This window comes from Erpetoichthys calabaricus, chromosome 7 (assembly GCF_900747795.2).
Source record: "Erpetoichthys calabaricus chromosome 7, fErpCal1.3, whole genome shotgun sequence".
In the NCBI taxonomy this organism is placed as follows: Eukaryota; Metazoa; Chordata; class Cladistia; order Polypteriformes; family Polypteridae; genus Erpetoichthys; species Erpetoichthys calabaricus.
This window is the reverse complement of record NC_041400.2, coordinates 115717116-115733820: the sequence shown is the minus strand read 5'-3', so window position 1 is coordinate 115733820 and position 16705 is coordinate 115717116. Positions and strand designations below refer to the sequence as shown.

The window sequence follows — 16705 nt, the reverse complement described above, 5'->3', positions numbered from 1 at the left end:
TCCAATAAAAATCTATCTATTTGAGTGAATTAAACATTTGCAAGTCTCAATTTATTGGACATGCATACACACCTGCATACAAGGAAGTTAGATGAACTCTAAACAAAAAATGGCTACACTTGAGCCACAAAGAGCAATTGAAAGCAGATGTGCCATTATGATGGGAGGTCTGACTTTAAAGACATTGGGAAAAACAACAAAAATAGCTCTTCCTTAGATTTGTCTATGCAGAGTGACATCTTAGTGTGGTTCCTTTTTCCAATCATGAAAAACTTGAGCAACCATTACCTTGCAGCTATATGCCACTAGTGGAAAAATAATTGTTTCATTATTTTGAGTTTTGCTATCAATTTAGCTTTCAATATTTAACTAGACTAACCTGGCTTTCCAGGTCACTTTTTCCCCTAAATGGCAGGTATCTTCCAATTTCATGATTACAACATCTGCCCAAGTGAACCCTAAAAGCCCAAATACCTTGCACCAGTTTTAGGTTCCATTAAGTACACTTGGTTAATAAAAGGGATTTAAAATAGTCCTTTTTTTTTCTGCTTTTACACTGAACAGCACATGAAGAAAATGCTTTGTAAGATTGACCTTTTTTTGCATCTATAGTTTCCACTATTTAGCTGTAAACCATTAAAGTTAATTCTTAAAACTAATTTTGGTTCCAAATTCAATTTCTTCCAATCCTGTATTCTTTCAGAATTATGTTCTGCATACCTGCTGACAGAAAATAAGACCTTGAAAACTCTCTTTCCAATTCTGAATCATTTAGTTTCACTATTCCCATTTTTATTTGTTAACACATGTTTCCATAAAAAGCTCAAAACAAAGGAAGACACAGAGGTCACACGGTGTGTTCCACCGCTTCCTATAATCAAAACTATAAATGATCGAGTATACAAAATAGATGTTACCTCAACTTAAAAAAATGAAAGGGCTAAGAATCAAGTCTAGGTAGCTACTGCTGCCAGAGATACCAAACATTATACAACTGCGCCACTCTAATGCAAGTAACTGTGCTAATAGCCCTGCATAAGAATTTTGAAGAAAATGACAAATTAATGCTTAAAGGCCTAAATGAAAAAAAATAAATGACTAAATACATACATGAAATTACTTGTTGCAAGATTTATTATTTTTTTGGCTTGCATTCACCCCTGTGTATCTGTAATCTTTCTACCAGGAACTTTACCAGAAAAATTAACCATAAAGCAGGGCTGGTATATGAAAGTATAAAAAAAAAAACTGCATGCATTTCATACAGGGAAAACATTTTAAATCCATTGATATTTATTGGAAGGGACTGCACTTATTCACTTTGAAAACACAAAATATAAACAAAAAATTAAGAATAATAAAAAAAAGAAAATAGGGAAAGAATTCAGGAATCAGATATTTCACACAGTAGGCAGCACAGACACAATAATATCTAAATTTTATGTATCCAGTCCCAGAAGATGATTCTAAAACAATGCTAAAATAAAAATTAATGTGGACAAAAATAAAAAGGCTTAGTTTTCAATTGAATTTCTTTTGGTGCATGTCAATAAATCAAATTACAACATATACATTTCTGACATGGAAGAAACAAGCAGAAATCACTACCTTCATTCTGAAAGGGCCAGGTGCTTACCCTTTTGTCAGGATGTGAAAACAAAACTATGTAAGCCTCAAAATGTATTAATAAATTACTTATTTTTCATTTCATAATAAAGTTTCTCTCCCAAAAATTCCAACCACCAAACCTTAAATTCATACTTATTAACAGATTTAACCATCAACCAAAGGGAAAAGGGGAAAAAAAAAAAACAACAGTGAAATGTTTATGCAGCTTTGTTTTCTTATTTCCCAAACAAGGTAATAATTTAATCTCATTAAAATGTTTCTGTCCAAGAATATTTAAATGGTCTAGGCAACTATCAATTATACAAGGTAAACATTTGTTTAAGATTATTTGAATATACATTTGCACTAGATTTTTCTTTCAGAGATAATGCATTTAATTGTAAATTTACTTTCTTTGTCAAAGGCTCATAATCAATTACATGTTATAGCGACACACATTTCTAATCATGTGTTTAGTCCCTGATGAATAACTGCATCTGTTTTTTTTTTTTTTTAAAGAGTGCATAAACAGTTTTTCTCATGGCTTTGAAAGACTAAATTACAGTCTGCCCATTTCTAGTGTACTATATTTCCAGTAGCATAGGAAATGCATCTTGATCTTTTATAACGGGTGATAAATTTAATAAAAAGCCACTATTTTTGGTAAAGACTTACATAGCAAAATCAACATATCCTACTCCACATTCCATATTTAACATACTTTTGTGAATCAATTTGAGGAAAAAAAAAAAAAAACATTTTGCCATGTGAAGCACAAACATTTACAGGAAAAGGTTTCAGAAAATATAAAAAACACACCAGATGAGAATGGGATTAAAAAAAAAAAAAAAAAAAAAAAAAAAAAAAAAAATACATTTTGCCATTTACAAATTTCATGCAAAATATATGGATTACTCAAAATGATCTAACATTTTTACATACAAGCTCTCTTTTCTATTTTAAGATGACCACATTTTCAGTAAAATTACATCAGATCAAACATTAATCTTGTGTACTTTTAGAAACTGGGGAATAAAACAACTGACTGTTCTAAGATGAAAAATAAACTGTTTTAATTGTTTTATATGTGGCAATATGTTGAAGAAATATAAAAACCTAACAATGCAAATGTAACACCCTTTTTTAAACAAATTTTTGAGAATACAGGTGAAGTGTTTAAAAACAACTTTCTTTGATTTCTTGCAATGAGGCTTTGGAACCAGATGTCTAGTCCATTAAAACTGAAAAGTATCTTATGAAACAAAACCCATTGTTTTTATTTCAAAATCCCATTTTATCTCTTTAAATGAAACTTCTTGCGGTATCATTTTCTCTGGTTAATATTATAGGTGTGCACTCTGCACCACAGTTTTCTATGATCCTACACGAGTTGTGGTAGTTTTTTTGTCTGAGAAAAAGCTCCTTAAGAGGACTACTTGGCCAATACTGACAACTAACAAAATAATAGCTTCTCCAATTGACCAAAATGCCACCCTTGTGTTCAGATCCTCTGCTCGACTACGTCCTTGAGCTTCTCTTAGGCGAAAGCGTGTCTGATAATCAATTACAGATTTCAAAGCTTCATGAATTGAAACACAAGCCGACTCCATCTGTAACAAACCATAAGAAATCAAGTATTACTTTGGACACAGTACACTCAAATATTTAATCAAAAAATCAAAAATTATATACTGAATACAATGTTCTAATTTGAAAGATTTCCTACAATATTAAATTCAAATAACTGATCACAGCAAAATGAACCTCTCTAAAGGTGTACTTTGCAAACAGCAGCCAGATAAGGAGATAAACAGATTTAATTTATCAGACCAAAAGATTTTTAGTAAATTTGAGAGAGGAAAATATTCACCTTACTATGGATAATATTTAAAATTCCCATGAGAGCAAGAGAAAGAAATAAACAAGTAAAAGAAAATGAACTAGTCTTAATAAAGAATCTAACCAAAGTACAATGGGTGAAATTAAAAACAACCCGAGCTAAGACAGCTATAACTGCTTAATGTAGTACATTAAAACACTTATGCTAGTGAGTGCTTAAAAAATTCAAAAACTGATTAAAAATGATAAAACTGGAATCAACAGAACATGTCTTGATTTTTTTTTCTTTTAAAATAATATATTAAATTGATTTTGCAATACAGGAATATTCCATATCCAGTACTGTAAACAGAGCACCATAATACATAATTTATTCTATTTTATAAATAACTGTTGCAAAAACTGTTTGGCCATGTTTATGGTATTAAAAATGTGATAATGTTAAGTGTTTTAATCACTGCTGGTTTTGTGCAAATTTATATACTAATCTCACTTTTTATGAGTAAACAGAAATTTGAAAATACCAAGAGCAAAAGATAAAATAGCCCAGCTGCAGTTTATGCTTCATACTTAGAAAATATTTTACCAGACTGCCAAGGAGTAAACAGGTGCATATTCCAATAGTGGCTTTCAAATATGGGCTTTTAGAAATAGCCCATGGTATACATGGTCAGTAAAGCAGCTGGCTTTCAGTCAGTAGATGGTGGCAGTGATGTATTCTGTGATCAAGTACTAGAGACTTGAAATGTTCACATCATGTGAATATAGCATCATTAACCATGGATTGCAGATCCTGGAATAATTAAGAGGTAGCCAGTAATCTGAAATTCAACCTGCAAAAAAGCAGCCCATCACTCTCAAGAAGGTCACGTTTAAACCAACAAGTACTAACACAAAATGAACCAAGAATACTAGAGTTGTGAGGCAATATCACGAAATACAAAGTCAATGCGGAGCAAACTGCAGCATGTACATGTTAAACTATGTCATTTTCCAGGTTTTGCTTTTTTTTCTATTCAGTTAGAAATGTTACGTTTGAAATAATGCATTATTTACGCAGGCTTATTCCTCAAGCAGATGCTTTATGTATACTAACACATGATGAAAACACTTGAAGACCGTCATGCAAATTATTCATAATGCAAATTTACAAGAATACTTAAAAGTTATTGGTTCCTACCTTCACACAGAACTTTCAAATGATTTAAAAGAAAAAAAAGTAATACTTTTTAAAAATCTGAATCAAGAGGTTTAATCTCGTTTCAATAAGGACAAATTGTGTGTATGTGGATAAGAGTACTCATAATGGGATCTCCACTTTTTTTTTTATCTGATGCTGCTTAGAAAGAATTTTGCCTCTTGTATCCTGCCACTAGAGGACACAGGTCCAGATAACAGATGAATATATGAAAAAATCTCACTAAAATATCGCTTAAATAATTCTTAATTGTAACATTAACATGAATTAAGTACAGAAAAACAAAACAAATATTGGCCATCAACACTTACACAGAAAGTGGTAAACATTCTCTGATGGCTTACAACTGATTTCATATTAAGATAGGGAGCCACAAAGGGCTCTCCACTACCACCAATGTGAATCTTTTGGAACCATCAGAAATAAAGAAGGATTCTATAAGTGGGTAGTGAAGAACATGCATCTTTCTAGGCGAACAACATGGTACTCGTCATAGATATAGCAGATCTCGACTAATTATTGCAACCTATACCTAACCTACATGGTGAAGTTTACTGGGGCTCACTGGCTTCAAAATTAAATTTAAATAAAAGCATACATTTTCCAATTAACTGTTTTGCTTGTCATAAACACTCAATACAGCTCAGACATACCGCGTTTTGTCACCCACAAACAACACAGTGTAAAACACAAATAGATTTTAAATGTTGGTCATTTTTTCAGCTCTCTTTAGATGGGAAAATTAATACTGTTAAAACAAATATCCTTCCACAGCTACAGTTTCTTTTCAGAGTAGACCCAATTAGGACTACCATATCGAATGTCACTATTTAAATATAATTTGAATGTATGGAAAAAAAAATACATCTTATTCAAAGGCAAAAACTGACATTCAAATGTAAAAGATGGTTGGCTCCTACTAATTTCACCATTGTGTTACTCTGGAACTGCTAAGCAATACTGCGGTATCTTAAAAGTCTGCTTTGCACACCACTTCCATATTCAGGCTTTTTGCAATTTTGAATGATTATATCACTTTCTCATTAGTAAAGCTGAAAGCCTTCTGTTGCTTAAACCCATCCCATCAAAATGAATTTTAGGAATGATTTTTCTTTTCTATCTCACTGCTCTAAAATTTTGAACAATTCTTCAGCACCCTAAAAGTATTGTTCTGCTGTGGATTCTACTCTAATTCACTCCTGATTCTTAGATCCCTGAATGACAGATACTTCATGAGAAAACGGTTACGTATCCACCACACCAAGCAAAAGCTGGTTTGTTTATCATTAAAAGCACATTTCTGATTTTGCATTATATTATTAAGCAGTCTAATTGGCTGCTACCTTGACACGTTTTTTAAAAAAGAGGCAAAATTTTAAAGTAATATGTATTAGGTCACCTATACTACATTTTTGTTGCAACTATAAAAGGTGGGAAAAAGAGAGAAACTTAGTTTTAGTACATGTATGTTAAATCCTTGACTAACTTCACCCACTCATAACCCTTATGTGAGATCCCACACTGCAAAGTATCAAGCGGTGACCAGCACAACTAGCCTATCTCCTATGCTTCTTGTGCTTTTCTCTAAAATTTTGCTCTGTAGTTTCCTGATAAACACCAAAACTAAATTTTTACAGATTTTTTCTAAGTTGCTGCAACTAAATCTGCTAAATGAATAATTATGCTAAACAGGAAATACTTCAAGAGCATTATAATGCAACATTAATTACAGTCAATTTGCAAATCACGTAAGCAATTTTACCCAAGTTTACTATGTGCATTATAGGCAGTGTGAACTGTTCCCGGCTCCTTTTTCTCTTTGATTACTTTACTTTGCATGAAAACAGAATCACATCTTTGTGAAATGTTGTGTGTGAATATACCACGCTCGTTTTAATCTACATGTGAATCTTTTCAGCCACAGTGCACTATTCATAAGCACTCAATGTTTTATGAACTCATAATGAAAAAATGTAAAATGAAATAATAAAAACTATAAACACACTCATTTTTTGTATGTATCACTCAGAATATTAAGCTCACCTGTATTATAATTCTGCTGTTAACTGTAACTGTTTGTTGTGCTGAAAATTATCAAGGCATGTCTGGTCCTGCACAAATAATCTGTTGCTCAATAGCTGCATTTTTTTTTTTTTAATTCTTTAATGTCTTTGATAAATTATAAGTAAATTTGTCTGAATTTAAATTGCCTGCTAACAATCTTGCGTTTTCAAATGTCGCATTTGTTTGAAGCTTGCAATTTTAATATTCTTATTTTAAACAAATGAGAACGAGTCATAAGCATCTAATGTTTTGCTGATTAACTGTTAGCAAAAAAATGTTATAAACAGTAACATATGGAATAAACATATATTGTGCTGTGGGCGGCACAGTGGCGCAGTGGGTAGCAGGTAGTTGGCGATTCTAAATTGGCCCTAGTGTGTGCTTGGTGTGTGGGTGTGTTTGTGTGTGTCCTGCGGTGGGTTGGCACCCTGCCCGGGATTGGTTCCATCCTTGTGCCCTGTGTTGGCTGGGATTGGCTCCAGCAGACCCCCGTGACCCTGTGTTCAGATTCAGCGGGTTGGAAAATGGATGGATGGATATATTTTGTTCCCCCAGAAAATACACAAATATACACATACATATAAACACAGACACACACACACACACACACACAAAAGCCTGAGAAAGTGTGCTTGAAATGTTACAGTTATGAGAAAAAACATTGCCATTAAATACAAAGATTATTTCTCTTTCTCATTAGTGATAAATATATTCAATATTTAAGTCCACTTCTACTCAATTGTGTCCTTCACCTTGCATTGCTAAAGAAGTGTTACTTTTTCCTATTATAGCATGGGGCACTTATCTTGTTGGTTTAAAAGTCAGTATGTCCCAGCCCCACAGTACTTGAGGTATCCTGATCAGTATGCAAATAACTCAAATTTGCAACTAACCTGTGCTTTGGTTATAGCAACTGCAATTCTATTATCATGCAGTGCACAAGAAACCATATGTACAATAATAAAGAATGCATTTAATAAAAGATGTTTAATTAAGTTCATTTCACATATTAGGAACAATAGATTTCAAAGCCACAAGAAAATGATGTATTTATGGCAGCTTGGCCAATAATTTTTACTGATCAGATGAGGTTTATTACTTTACCTCTTCCTTGTCAGAAATACCTGAAAGGGAAAAAAATAAAAAATAAAATAAGAAAAACACATACCTGAGTCAAAGCAGAAACTCTGTTCTCATTGGGAAACAATGGAGGATCCTCTCCAACTTGGAAATCAAAGTAGACAGTCTTATGTGTAAAAGTTGAGAATTCATTACTGAAGCAAAACTTGTAAGATCCATTCTTTGAAGCTGTGAATGTGAAGCTATCATATTGCTTCTTCATTTCTTTATAGAGAACATTTCCATCAGGATCATCTAGGCGACAATCCACATCATAATGACCTCCTGTTACAACCTATAGAAGTACATGAAAAACCTTTATTAAAACCTGAAATTAGTGACCAGGCAGTGTCAGTTATGATATTAATATAATCATACACAATGAGTATAACCACAATACCCAAGTTATGACTTTTACTCTGTTAACATATACAGGATACTGATAAAGAAATGCAACACAGACTGAAATTTTAACCTTATTTGCTTAAATAAAAATAGACAAGAACAACATGAAAATCACAATTGTGAAAATTAACCATAATTGCCTTGCTATACGCTATAATTCAGTATCATATAAGACCACCTTTTGCCGCCAGTTCAACATCTTTTTCACCTCTGGTGAAAAAAAAAAAAAAAAAAAGATTTTTTAAATTATACATTTGTGGGATGTTACACCACTCTAGCAGAAGAGCAAAAACTTGCTGGTTCTTTGCAGTTAGAAGGTGACATGTCAAGCTGTTATTCTGAGGTGTAAGATTGAGAGACAAGGCAGGCCAAGACAGGACCTGTAATTTTCCCTTAGAACAGTTGTGACTCAGGCACTGTATTGCTATAGAGTAAGGTCATCTAGAAGGAGTGAGCAGTAGGCCTTCAACAGGTTGGAAAACTCCAAGGCCAGGGAGAACGGTGTTAAGGGTAGAGCTGCCAGGTAAGAGGAAGGCCTAAGACAGGAGGTTTATGGATGTGATGAGAGAGGACATGCAGGTGCTGAGTGTCACAGAGCAAGATGTAGAGGACAGGAGGATACAGAAAAAGATGATCCACTGTGACAACCCCTAGTGGAAGCAGACGAAAAAAGAAGAAGATCATCTTAAGTCTTTTGATTTTCAAAGTAAAGATAAATTCTAACTGGATGCTGCTGCTACCATGTTTCCAGACATGGGTGGTGTTCTCATGCATTCAAGTAAATGCTTACACAAAAAGTTGAGTATTAGATTTACTACACTTAATTGCACTTGTCCAGAAAAATGAATGTAGTGTCTCATTTAAAGAGGGACAATTATGGAAAAAGGGGAGACTGAATTCAAGAAAAAAAAGGAAAAACTTATTCAAACCAATGGAAATCAGAATTAAACTAACAAGTCATGCAGATAAAGTACAAACTTTGACAGCTGTCAAAACAGATTGAGAGAAATATTTGGACAATTATTCTACTAGCAAACTGATAAACTAAATGGCTTCTTCTCACCTGACAAGCTTCTGACATTTTAAAAAGACATTTTTCAGTTTACAAAACATTTCTTAACTAAGCTGTGTTATGGGAAAAAAAATCCAAAATATTCCTGCACGTGCAGGTCAGACCCTGTCTAGAATACTACAAGGCTGCGTTATTTTGCTGTTTGGGCAAAGTAATAAAAAGACTACAATATGTTGAACCTCAAAAACTAGAATTTTTAACTGCACAAAATCTGGAGAGCCTATTATTGCTTCACTGCCTTCTCATTATTGGGTGCCTTTCAAATTCTTCATAATACCAGTAATACTGCAAACAAATCTGCCTTAAAATATTGATGTTTCCCAGCCATCTGTTTCTATACACTGTTACTGAACGTTTTGCTAAATGATGTCCAGTGGCTGAAAATATAACTGAGGTGTGGCTGCTAAGCCTTGCTCTTTGTATGTCACTCTTTCACAACAAATACTTTTTAAGACCAATATTTGATGACTATCACAACAAATACTTTTTAAGACCAATATTTGATGACTATTTTTAAGATTGCTCTCTATTTTACTTTACACAATGATCCTTGGAATCATTAATTAAAAGGAATGATTACTAAATAATCACTATAGGTGGGGACAACACTTATATCTTTTGTTACCTTAAGGAGGTCTATTTTTTGAGGAATTTATAAGAAATTTACAGAAAATTTGTTTTATCTGCACTTGCATAACATAACACATTGTTTCTTCATCCCCAAAGATGTTACATCACTATCAAAATGCATTGCTTTACATGGCCATAAATTAGATATTTTGTGTCAGAAATGTAGGTTGTATCCATGGTAGAGTGATAGTAAAAAAAATTGTGTGACCAAGTTTTAGACTTTTGATTTTTTTTAATGAACTTGAAAGCAAGCATGTAATTTCCAACTGATGTCTCCTTAAGTTACTGAAGGACAAATTCTCTTCTATTCTCGAGGTCTATTTTCCTGTAACACAAGAGGTACAAGAGGAACTATGAGAACTATGTGAATCAAAAACTTCAGTTGAAACTGTTACTCATTTTTAAAGTCTCTCGAAGTCATGGAAATCTGTCCTAAGCAAAAGAAAAAAAATCTTTATTAAAAAAAGAAAGGGGGTACTAGGCATTACTAGGTGTTTTTTCCCCCAACATGGTTAATTAATACAGATCTTTCATCAGTATTAGAGAACCAACCAGCACTGAACACACTTTATGTATGAAAGGTAATGAAGGAAAAAAAAAAAAAAAAAAAAGCAATTGCAAAAACATTATGCTAGTATCAACAAAACCACGAATAGCCCTAAATTGGATATGTACAAATATGCATTTCACAAACTATATATTTAATGAAGCACCTTAATTTCAGTAATTGGTTAACAACCCTATTAATAAACATAACAGCTCATCTCAAAGGGAATAACAACCCTATGGTCTGAAGATTGTCCAAGTTTTCAGTTTTCCTGCAAAGATTGTAAGATACCTGAATTACACTTTAAGAACTTAAAAGAAATTCTAGGTAGGATGTATAAAACAAATGTCAGCAAAAGGTGGCTACTTTGAGGGATCAAAAATTTGAATAAAACTTTGTACACTTAATGAGTCCTTGACTTATTTTCTTTATTTGCCATTGTTTATTCGTTCTATGCCAGTGTGATATTGTCCAAGTAGTACTTCAGAGGGCGTAGTAACACTGTCTGTTCCAGTTCTGCTTTAAGACAGACTGGGGTTTTGTGAGTAACTGACAGATGTTGGGATACCTGTGCCAATTGCTTAATCAACTTATAAGGCTTAATTTACTTTAATTTCTGCAGAACATCTGTAGGTTGTAACCTATTAGCAATTCCCCAAAGAAGGCTCATTTGTAATCTTCTGAAATTTCATTTTTCCAGTTTTTGCTAACCTTAACTAAACCCTCTGGCAGTTTACGGCTTACCCTTTCACCACTTTTTTGGTCATTCCAATAAAAGATTTTAGAAAACCAAGGTGTTCTAAAACTTTTGACCAATAGAGTGTGTGTGTATATCGTACACTGGCAAATCGCAATGCTGTTAAATCAGATTCACACAAAGCAAGTTAGATATTATCCTGTACAGTAAAAGATTATAAAATAACGGGAAGATACTCATTTAAGATTAAGAAAGGGTTAAATCACTCGACTATTGTAATCTGAACAAAGCCCCTAAAAAAGGAAAAACTCTATTAAGATACTTTTGAACAATAATATACAGAAAAGTAAAACGTGGCCTAGGAAGCATAAACTGGTTAGGTGTTAACATAAAATAACATTGCATTTTTCATGATCATTATAATGCACACAATTTTAGTAATAAGGATTATAACAGGAACATGTGGGTAATATATCAAGGTAGGGCGATTCAATCTGTAAAACAATGGCGATGCTCTAAATCTAAAACTACGTGTCACTTGTCCTGACAACTGTCGTAGCTCTACATGCGAATTTAAGATTTCTTATCTAAAAAGCGTCTTATGCTCTTCTAAGCCATGAGAAATTAAATGTTCTTAGATTACCACCGACTAAAAAAAATTGCATTTAAATCATCTGAAGTGACGGATTCTCTATTGACATTTGAAAGCCTGTTAACATATACAGTACACTGTAGATTCAGGAACAAATCATAGGTAGCGTAGCACAAGCGCTCCGCAGGACCGGCCTCCCAGCCCGCTTATTACCCATCAGTTTGACCCACCCACGTTTGCATGCCGGTCGCGCAGGCGTACCTGGAACTCCAGAGTGCACTTGGTGCCCACGATGATATCTTCGTAGAAGCACTGTTTCGCGTTGTCTGGCAGCTCAAACGTCAACTCGGATGCGCGAGCCCATCCCAGGAGTAACAGCTGGGCCCAAATAACCTGAGTGAGAATGGCTACGCCAAAACCTTGCATCTTCACCCCGTCCTGCTTACAACCAGTACAAGACAACCACGCTGTTAAAACAAAAGAGTCATCATCACTTGACTACAAACAAAAGACATAAGCAGTTCAACATACTACAATCAAACCCGGATGTAACTTATTTAAATAAAAAAACACATTCGTACCTAAATATACTTTATTTTAAACTGTGGAACGTATTCAGTCGACATTTTTTAGGTCGACCGAATGTCCTTTGCCATTATTTGCTTTCCAAGCTGGCGTTTAAAGAAGATTAGCTCGCGTAATAAATAATATTAATTGAATATCCACTTGGCTTTCAACTCACAGTTCCAGCGCGTCTCCTGCCTTCCGGATGTGGCCGGCTTGCCCCTCCTGCGTGGCACCAAAAGAGGAGGGGTTAACTTTAATTCCGGAAGTAGTTTTTAAAGGGCGTTTCATTTTTAAAAAGCTTTATTGAAAAGACAATGAAATTTTCCAGTTTGACCAGGTTGACTGAGATTCTTTGAAGAGGTTTTTACGCCATATGTGTAACAATAAAAGTGAAGAATGTTCTTCGGCATTTTATACTCAATAAGAGGGTTGTGGCTTCGTCCATGAGGTTATTATTATTAGGCAAACGTAAAACAGACCAAACAGAAAGTAACATTCTCGCCGAAGGGGCATGGACTGACACTTTTATTCATTTTCAAAAGGCAATTTAAGGGCCTAGTTTTTGAATTCACGAGCAGCAATAATTTGTTAATGTTTTATTTCACTTTTCACAACAATTAAAAATGTGCACAGCTTAGCATTTCTCTAAAAGTATAGGGACTGAAGTTTAAAACACGGAATAAAATAATAATACATTTTATTTATATAGCGCCTTTCTCATGCTCAAGGCACTTCACAGAGTTTAAGAAAGAATGGCAGGGTATACAATATATAGCATTGTACTAAACCAGATAAATAAATAAAGAAGATTAAGACAGTAAATTCAGAGAAAAAAGCCTAACAGACAACATAATTGATGGCATAGCACACACACATACAGGTTACATGAACATCTTGACATAGAGGTAAACTGAGAGAAAGGTAATAAAGTCAAGTAGAGCTAAAAAGCCTTCCTGAACAGATGACTTTTGAGTTGTTTTTTTAAAAGAATTCATGGAGTCAGCTGACCTGATTAATTTTGGTAGGTCATTCCAAAGTCTGGGTGCTATACATCTGAAGGCCCTGTCACCCATGGAGCGTAGATTAGTGTGGGGCACAATAAGATTTCCAGAATCAGAGGACCTTAGTGGGTGGACAGGAACATAGTGATGGAGAAGGTCACTGATGTAGTTTGGAACAAGGTCATTTAAGGCTTTGTAGGTTATTAGTAGGATTTTATATTCGATTCTGTAAGACACAGGGAGCCAGTGAAGGTGGAGCAGGATGGGCGTAGTGTGCTCACTGCTGCTGGTTCGAGTAAGGACTCTTACAGCCGTGTTTTGAATAAGCTGGAGGTGTGATGTAAGATTAGAAAGGGCACCAGCCAGTAGGGAATTACAATAATCGATGCGGGATGTGATAAAAGCATGGACGAGTTTCTCTGCATTAGAAAAGGAGAGGAAGGAGCGAACATGGGATATGCTACGGAGATGAAAGTAAGAAAGTTTCTTAATGTGATTTATGTGGGTGGAATAAGAAAGGGAGGAATCAAAAATGACACCAAGATTCTTTGCAGTAGAGGCAGGTCTGATGAGATCACCGCCAAGATGGACTGGGAAAGAGCTCATTTTATTAAGTTGCACTTTAGTCCCAATTTGCAGGAGTTCAGATTTGTTGCAATTTAATTTTAAAGAGAGGCAGGTTGTGAGCTGAGAAAGCTCTGATGAAGTTCCACTTTTAACATTGAAATAGAGTTGAGTATCGTCTGCATAAAAATGATAACCCAGTCCATAGCTATGATAGATAGCATACTAATAAAGAAAATATTAAATTAAAGAGTGATAACAATGCAGGTATACAGACAGACAATAACTTTGAATAATGTTAACGTTTACCCCCCCGGGTGGTATTGAAGAGTCGCATAGTGTGGGGGAGGAACAATCTCCTCAGTCTGTCAGTGGAGCAGGACAGTGACAGCAGTCTATCGCTGAAGCTGCTCCTCTGTTTGGAGATGATACTGTTCAGTGGATGCAGTGGATTATCCATGATTGACAGGAGCCTGCTCAGTGCCCGTCGCTCTGCCACACATGTCAAACTGTCCAGCTCCATGCCTACAATAGAGCCTGCCTTCCTCACCAGTTTGTCCAGGCGTGAGGCGTCCCTCTTCTTTATGCTGCCTCCCCAGCACACCGCCGCGTAGAAGAGGGCGCTTGCCACAGCCGTCTGATAGAACATCTGTAGCATCTTATTGCAGATGTTGAAGGACGCCAGCCTTCTAAGGAAGTATAGTCGGCTCTCTCCTCTCTTACACAGAGCATCAGTATTGGCAGTCCAGTCCAATTTATCATCCAGCTGCACTCCCAGGTATTTATAGGTCTGCACCCTCTGCACACAGTCACCTCTGATGATCACGGGGTCCATGAGGGGCCTGGTCCTCCTAAAATCCACCACCAGCTCCTTGGTTTTGCTGGTGTTCAGGTGTAGGTGGTTTGAGTTGCATCATTTAACAAAGTCCTTGATTAGGTTCCTATACTCTTCCTCCTGCCCACTCCTGATGCAGCCCACAATAGCAGTGTTGTCAGCGAACTTTTGCACGTGGCAGGACTCCGAGTTGTATTGGAAGTCCGATGTATATAGGCTGAACAGGACCGGAGAAAGTACAGTCCCCTGCGGCGCTCCTGTGTTGCTGACCACAATGTCAGACCTGCAGTTCCCGAGACGCACATACTGAGGTCTGTCTTTAAGATAGTCCACGATCCATGCTACCAGGTATGAATCTACTCCCATCTCTGTCAGCTTGTCCCTAAGGAGCAGAGGTTGGATGGTGTTGAAGGCGCTAGAGAAGTCCAGAAACATAATTCTTACAGCACCACTGCCTCTGTCCAAGTGGGAGAGGGATCGGTGTAGCATGTAGATGATGGCATCCTCCGCTCCCACCTTCTCCTGGTATGCGAACTGCAGAGGGTCGGGGGCGTGACGGACCTGTGGCCTTAGGTGGTGAAGCAGCAGCCGCTCCATGGTCTTGGCCGGAAGTCATTCAGCTCACTAGGATGTGATACCTTTGGGACTGGGGTGATGCAAGATGTTTTCCAAAGCCTCGGGACTCTCCCCTGTTCCAGGCTCAGGTTGAAGATGCACTGTAGAGGACTCCCTAGCTCCAATGCACAGGCCTTCAGCAGTCATGGAGATACTCCACCTGGACCTGCTGCTTTGCTGGCACAAAGTCTCTTCAGCTCTCTGCTTACCTGGGCTGCTGTAATTGTGGGTTGGGGTAAACTCTCTCTTATGCTGGTATCAGCAGAAGGATGGGTGGAGGGTGCAGTACTCCAAGGTGAGAGTGGGTTAGGGTGGTCAAACCTGTTAAAAAAGTTGTTCATCTGGTTTGCTCTCTCCACATTTCTCTCGATGGTGGCACCCCGCTTCAAGCTGCAGTCAGTGATGATCTTCATCCCATCCCACACTTCCTTCATGCTGTTATTCTGTAACTTCTGCTCCAGCTTTCTCCTGTACTGCTCTTTCGCTGCCCTGTGCTGGACTCGGAGTTCCTTCTCCATGCGCTTAAGCTCATGCTGATCACCACCTTTAAAAGCCCTTTTCTTCTGGTTCAAAAGACCCTTGATGTCACTTGTAATCCATGGCTTGTTGTTAGCATAGCAGCGTACTGTTCTTACTGGAACTACAATGTCCATACAGAAGTTGATGTAGTCAGTAGTGCAGTCAACAACCTCCTCAATGTTCTCACTATAAGATCCAAATATGGCCAAGGGGAAGCATATAAATACAGAAGAGAAGAGGGCCGAGGACAGAGCCCTGAGGAACTCCTTGTGTGACTGGCGCTGAGCTAGATCTGCTGTTGCCAAGACTAACAAACTCTTGCTTATCAGTCAGATAGGACTTGAACCACTGGAGGGCAGTGCCAGAGATACCCAGCATGTTCTCCATTCTGGACAGTAGAATGTCATGTCTGACAGTGCCAAATGCTGCACTGAGGTCTAATAGAATTAATATGCTGGTTTGTCCAGAGTCTGCTGCCATAAGCAAATCATTGGTTACCCGTAGCAGAGCAGTTTCACAGCTGTGCTGCACCCTGAAACCAGACTGAAAGTGTTCCATCAAATTATTAGAGGTTAAGTAATTGGTGAGTTGGGAGGCTACAACACGCTCAAGAACTTTTGACAGAAAAGGTAAGTGGGAGATAGGCCGAAAATTGATAAGATTGTCAACATCAAGAACAGACTTTTTTAACATTGGGGATACAGAAGCGATTTTAAAAGTGAGCGGCACAGAGCCAGTGTTAAGGGATGAGTTTATTATTGTTCTAACAGTCGGGATTATGGCATGAAAGCAGGATTTAAGTAGTATGCTGGGGATGGGGTCCAGTACACAAG

At 36.5% G+C, this 16705-nt stretch overlaps 1 protein-coding gene across 2 annotated transcripts; it reads right to left on the bottom strand.

Annotated features, from left to right (window-relative positions):
* Window positions 1-1271: 1271 nt before the first annotated feature.
* tmed7 (transmembrane p24 trafficking protein 7) lies at window positions 1272-12608 on the bottom strand. Of its 2 annotated transcripts, none has more exons than XM_028805269.2 (4): window positions 12514-12608; window positions 12033-12238; window positions 7878-8123; window positions 1272-3218 (listed from the first exon to the last, which is right to left on the bottom strand). In XM_028805269.2, the coding sequence occupies exons 2-4, from the start codon at window positions 12195-12197 to the stop codon at window positions 2982-2984; spliced, it is 648 nt and encodes a 215-aa protein (XP_028661102.1). In that variant the 5' UTR covers window positions 12198-12238; window positions 12514-12608; the 3' UTR covers window positions 1272-2981. The 2 variants fall into 2 exon arrangements, with proteins under 2 accessions (XP_028661102.1, XP_028661103.1); XM_028805270.2 differs by lacking the exon at window positions 12514-12608 and adding an exon at window positions 12353-12507.
* Between the last annotated feature and the right edge of the window lie 4097 nt (window positions 12609-16705).

Bases quoted from the DNA above. Each gene is read 5' to 3' on its own strand.
- tmed7 (XM_028805269.2), bottom strand. From the start codon at position 12,197: ATGCAAGGTTTTGGCGTAGCCATTCTCACTCAGGTTATTTGGGCCCAG. The intron at 8,124-12,032 runs GTACGCCTGCGC...GTACTTCTATAG, and splicing joins AGTGCACTCTGGAGTTCCAG to GTTGTAACAGGAGGTCATTA. The intron at 3,219-7,877 runs GTATGTGTTTTT...GGTTTGTTACAG, and splicing joins GAGTTTCTGCTTTGACTCAG to ATGGAGTCGGCTTGTGTTTC.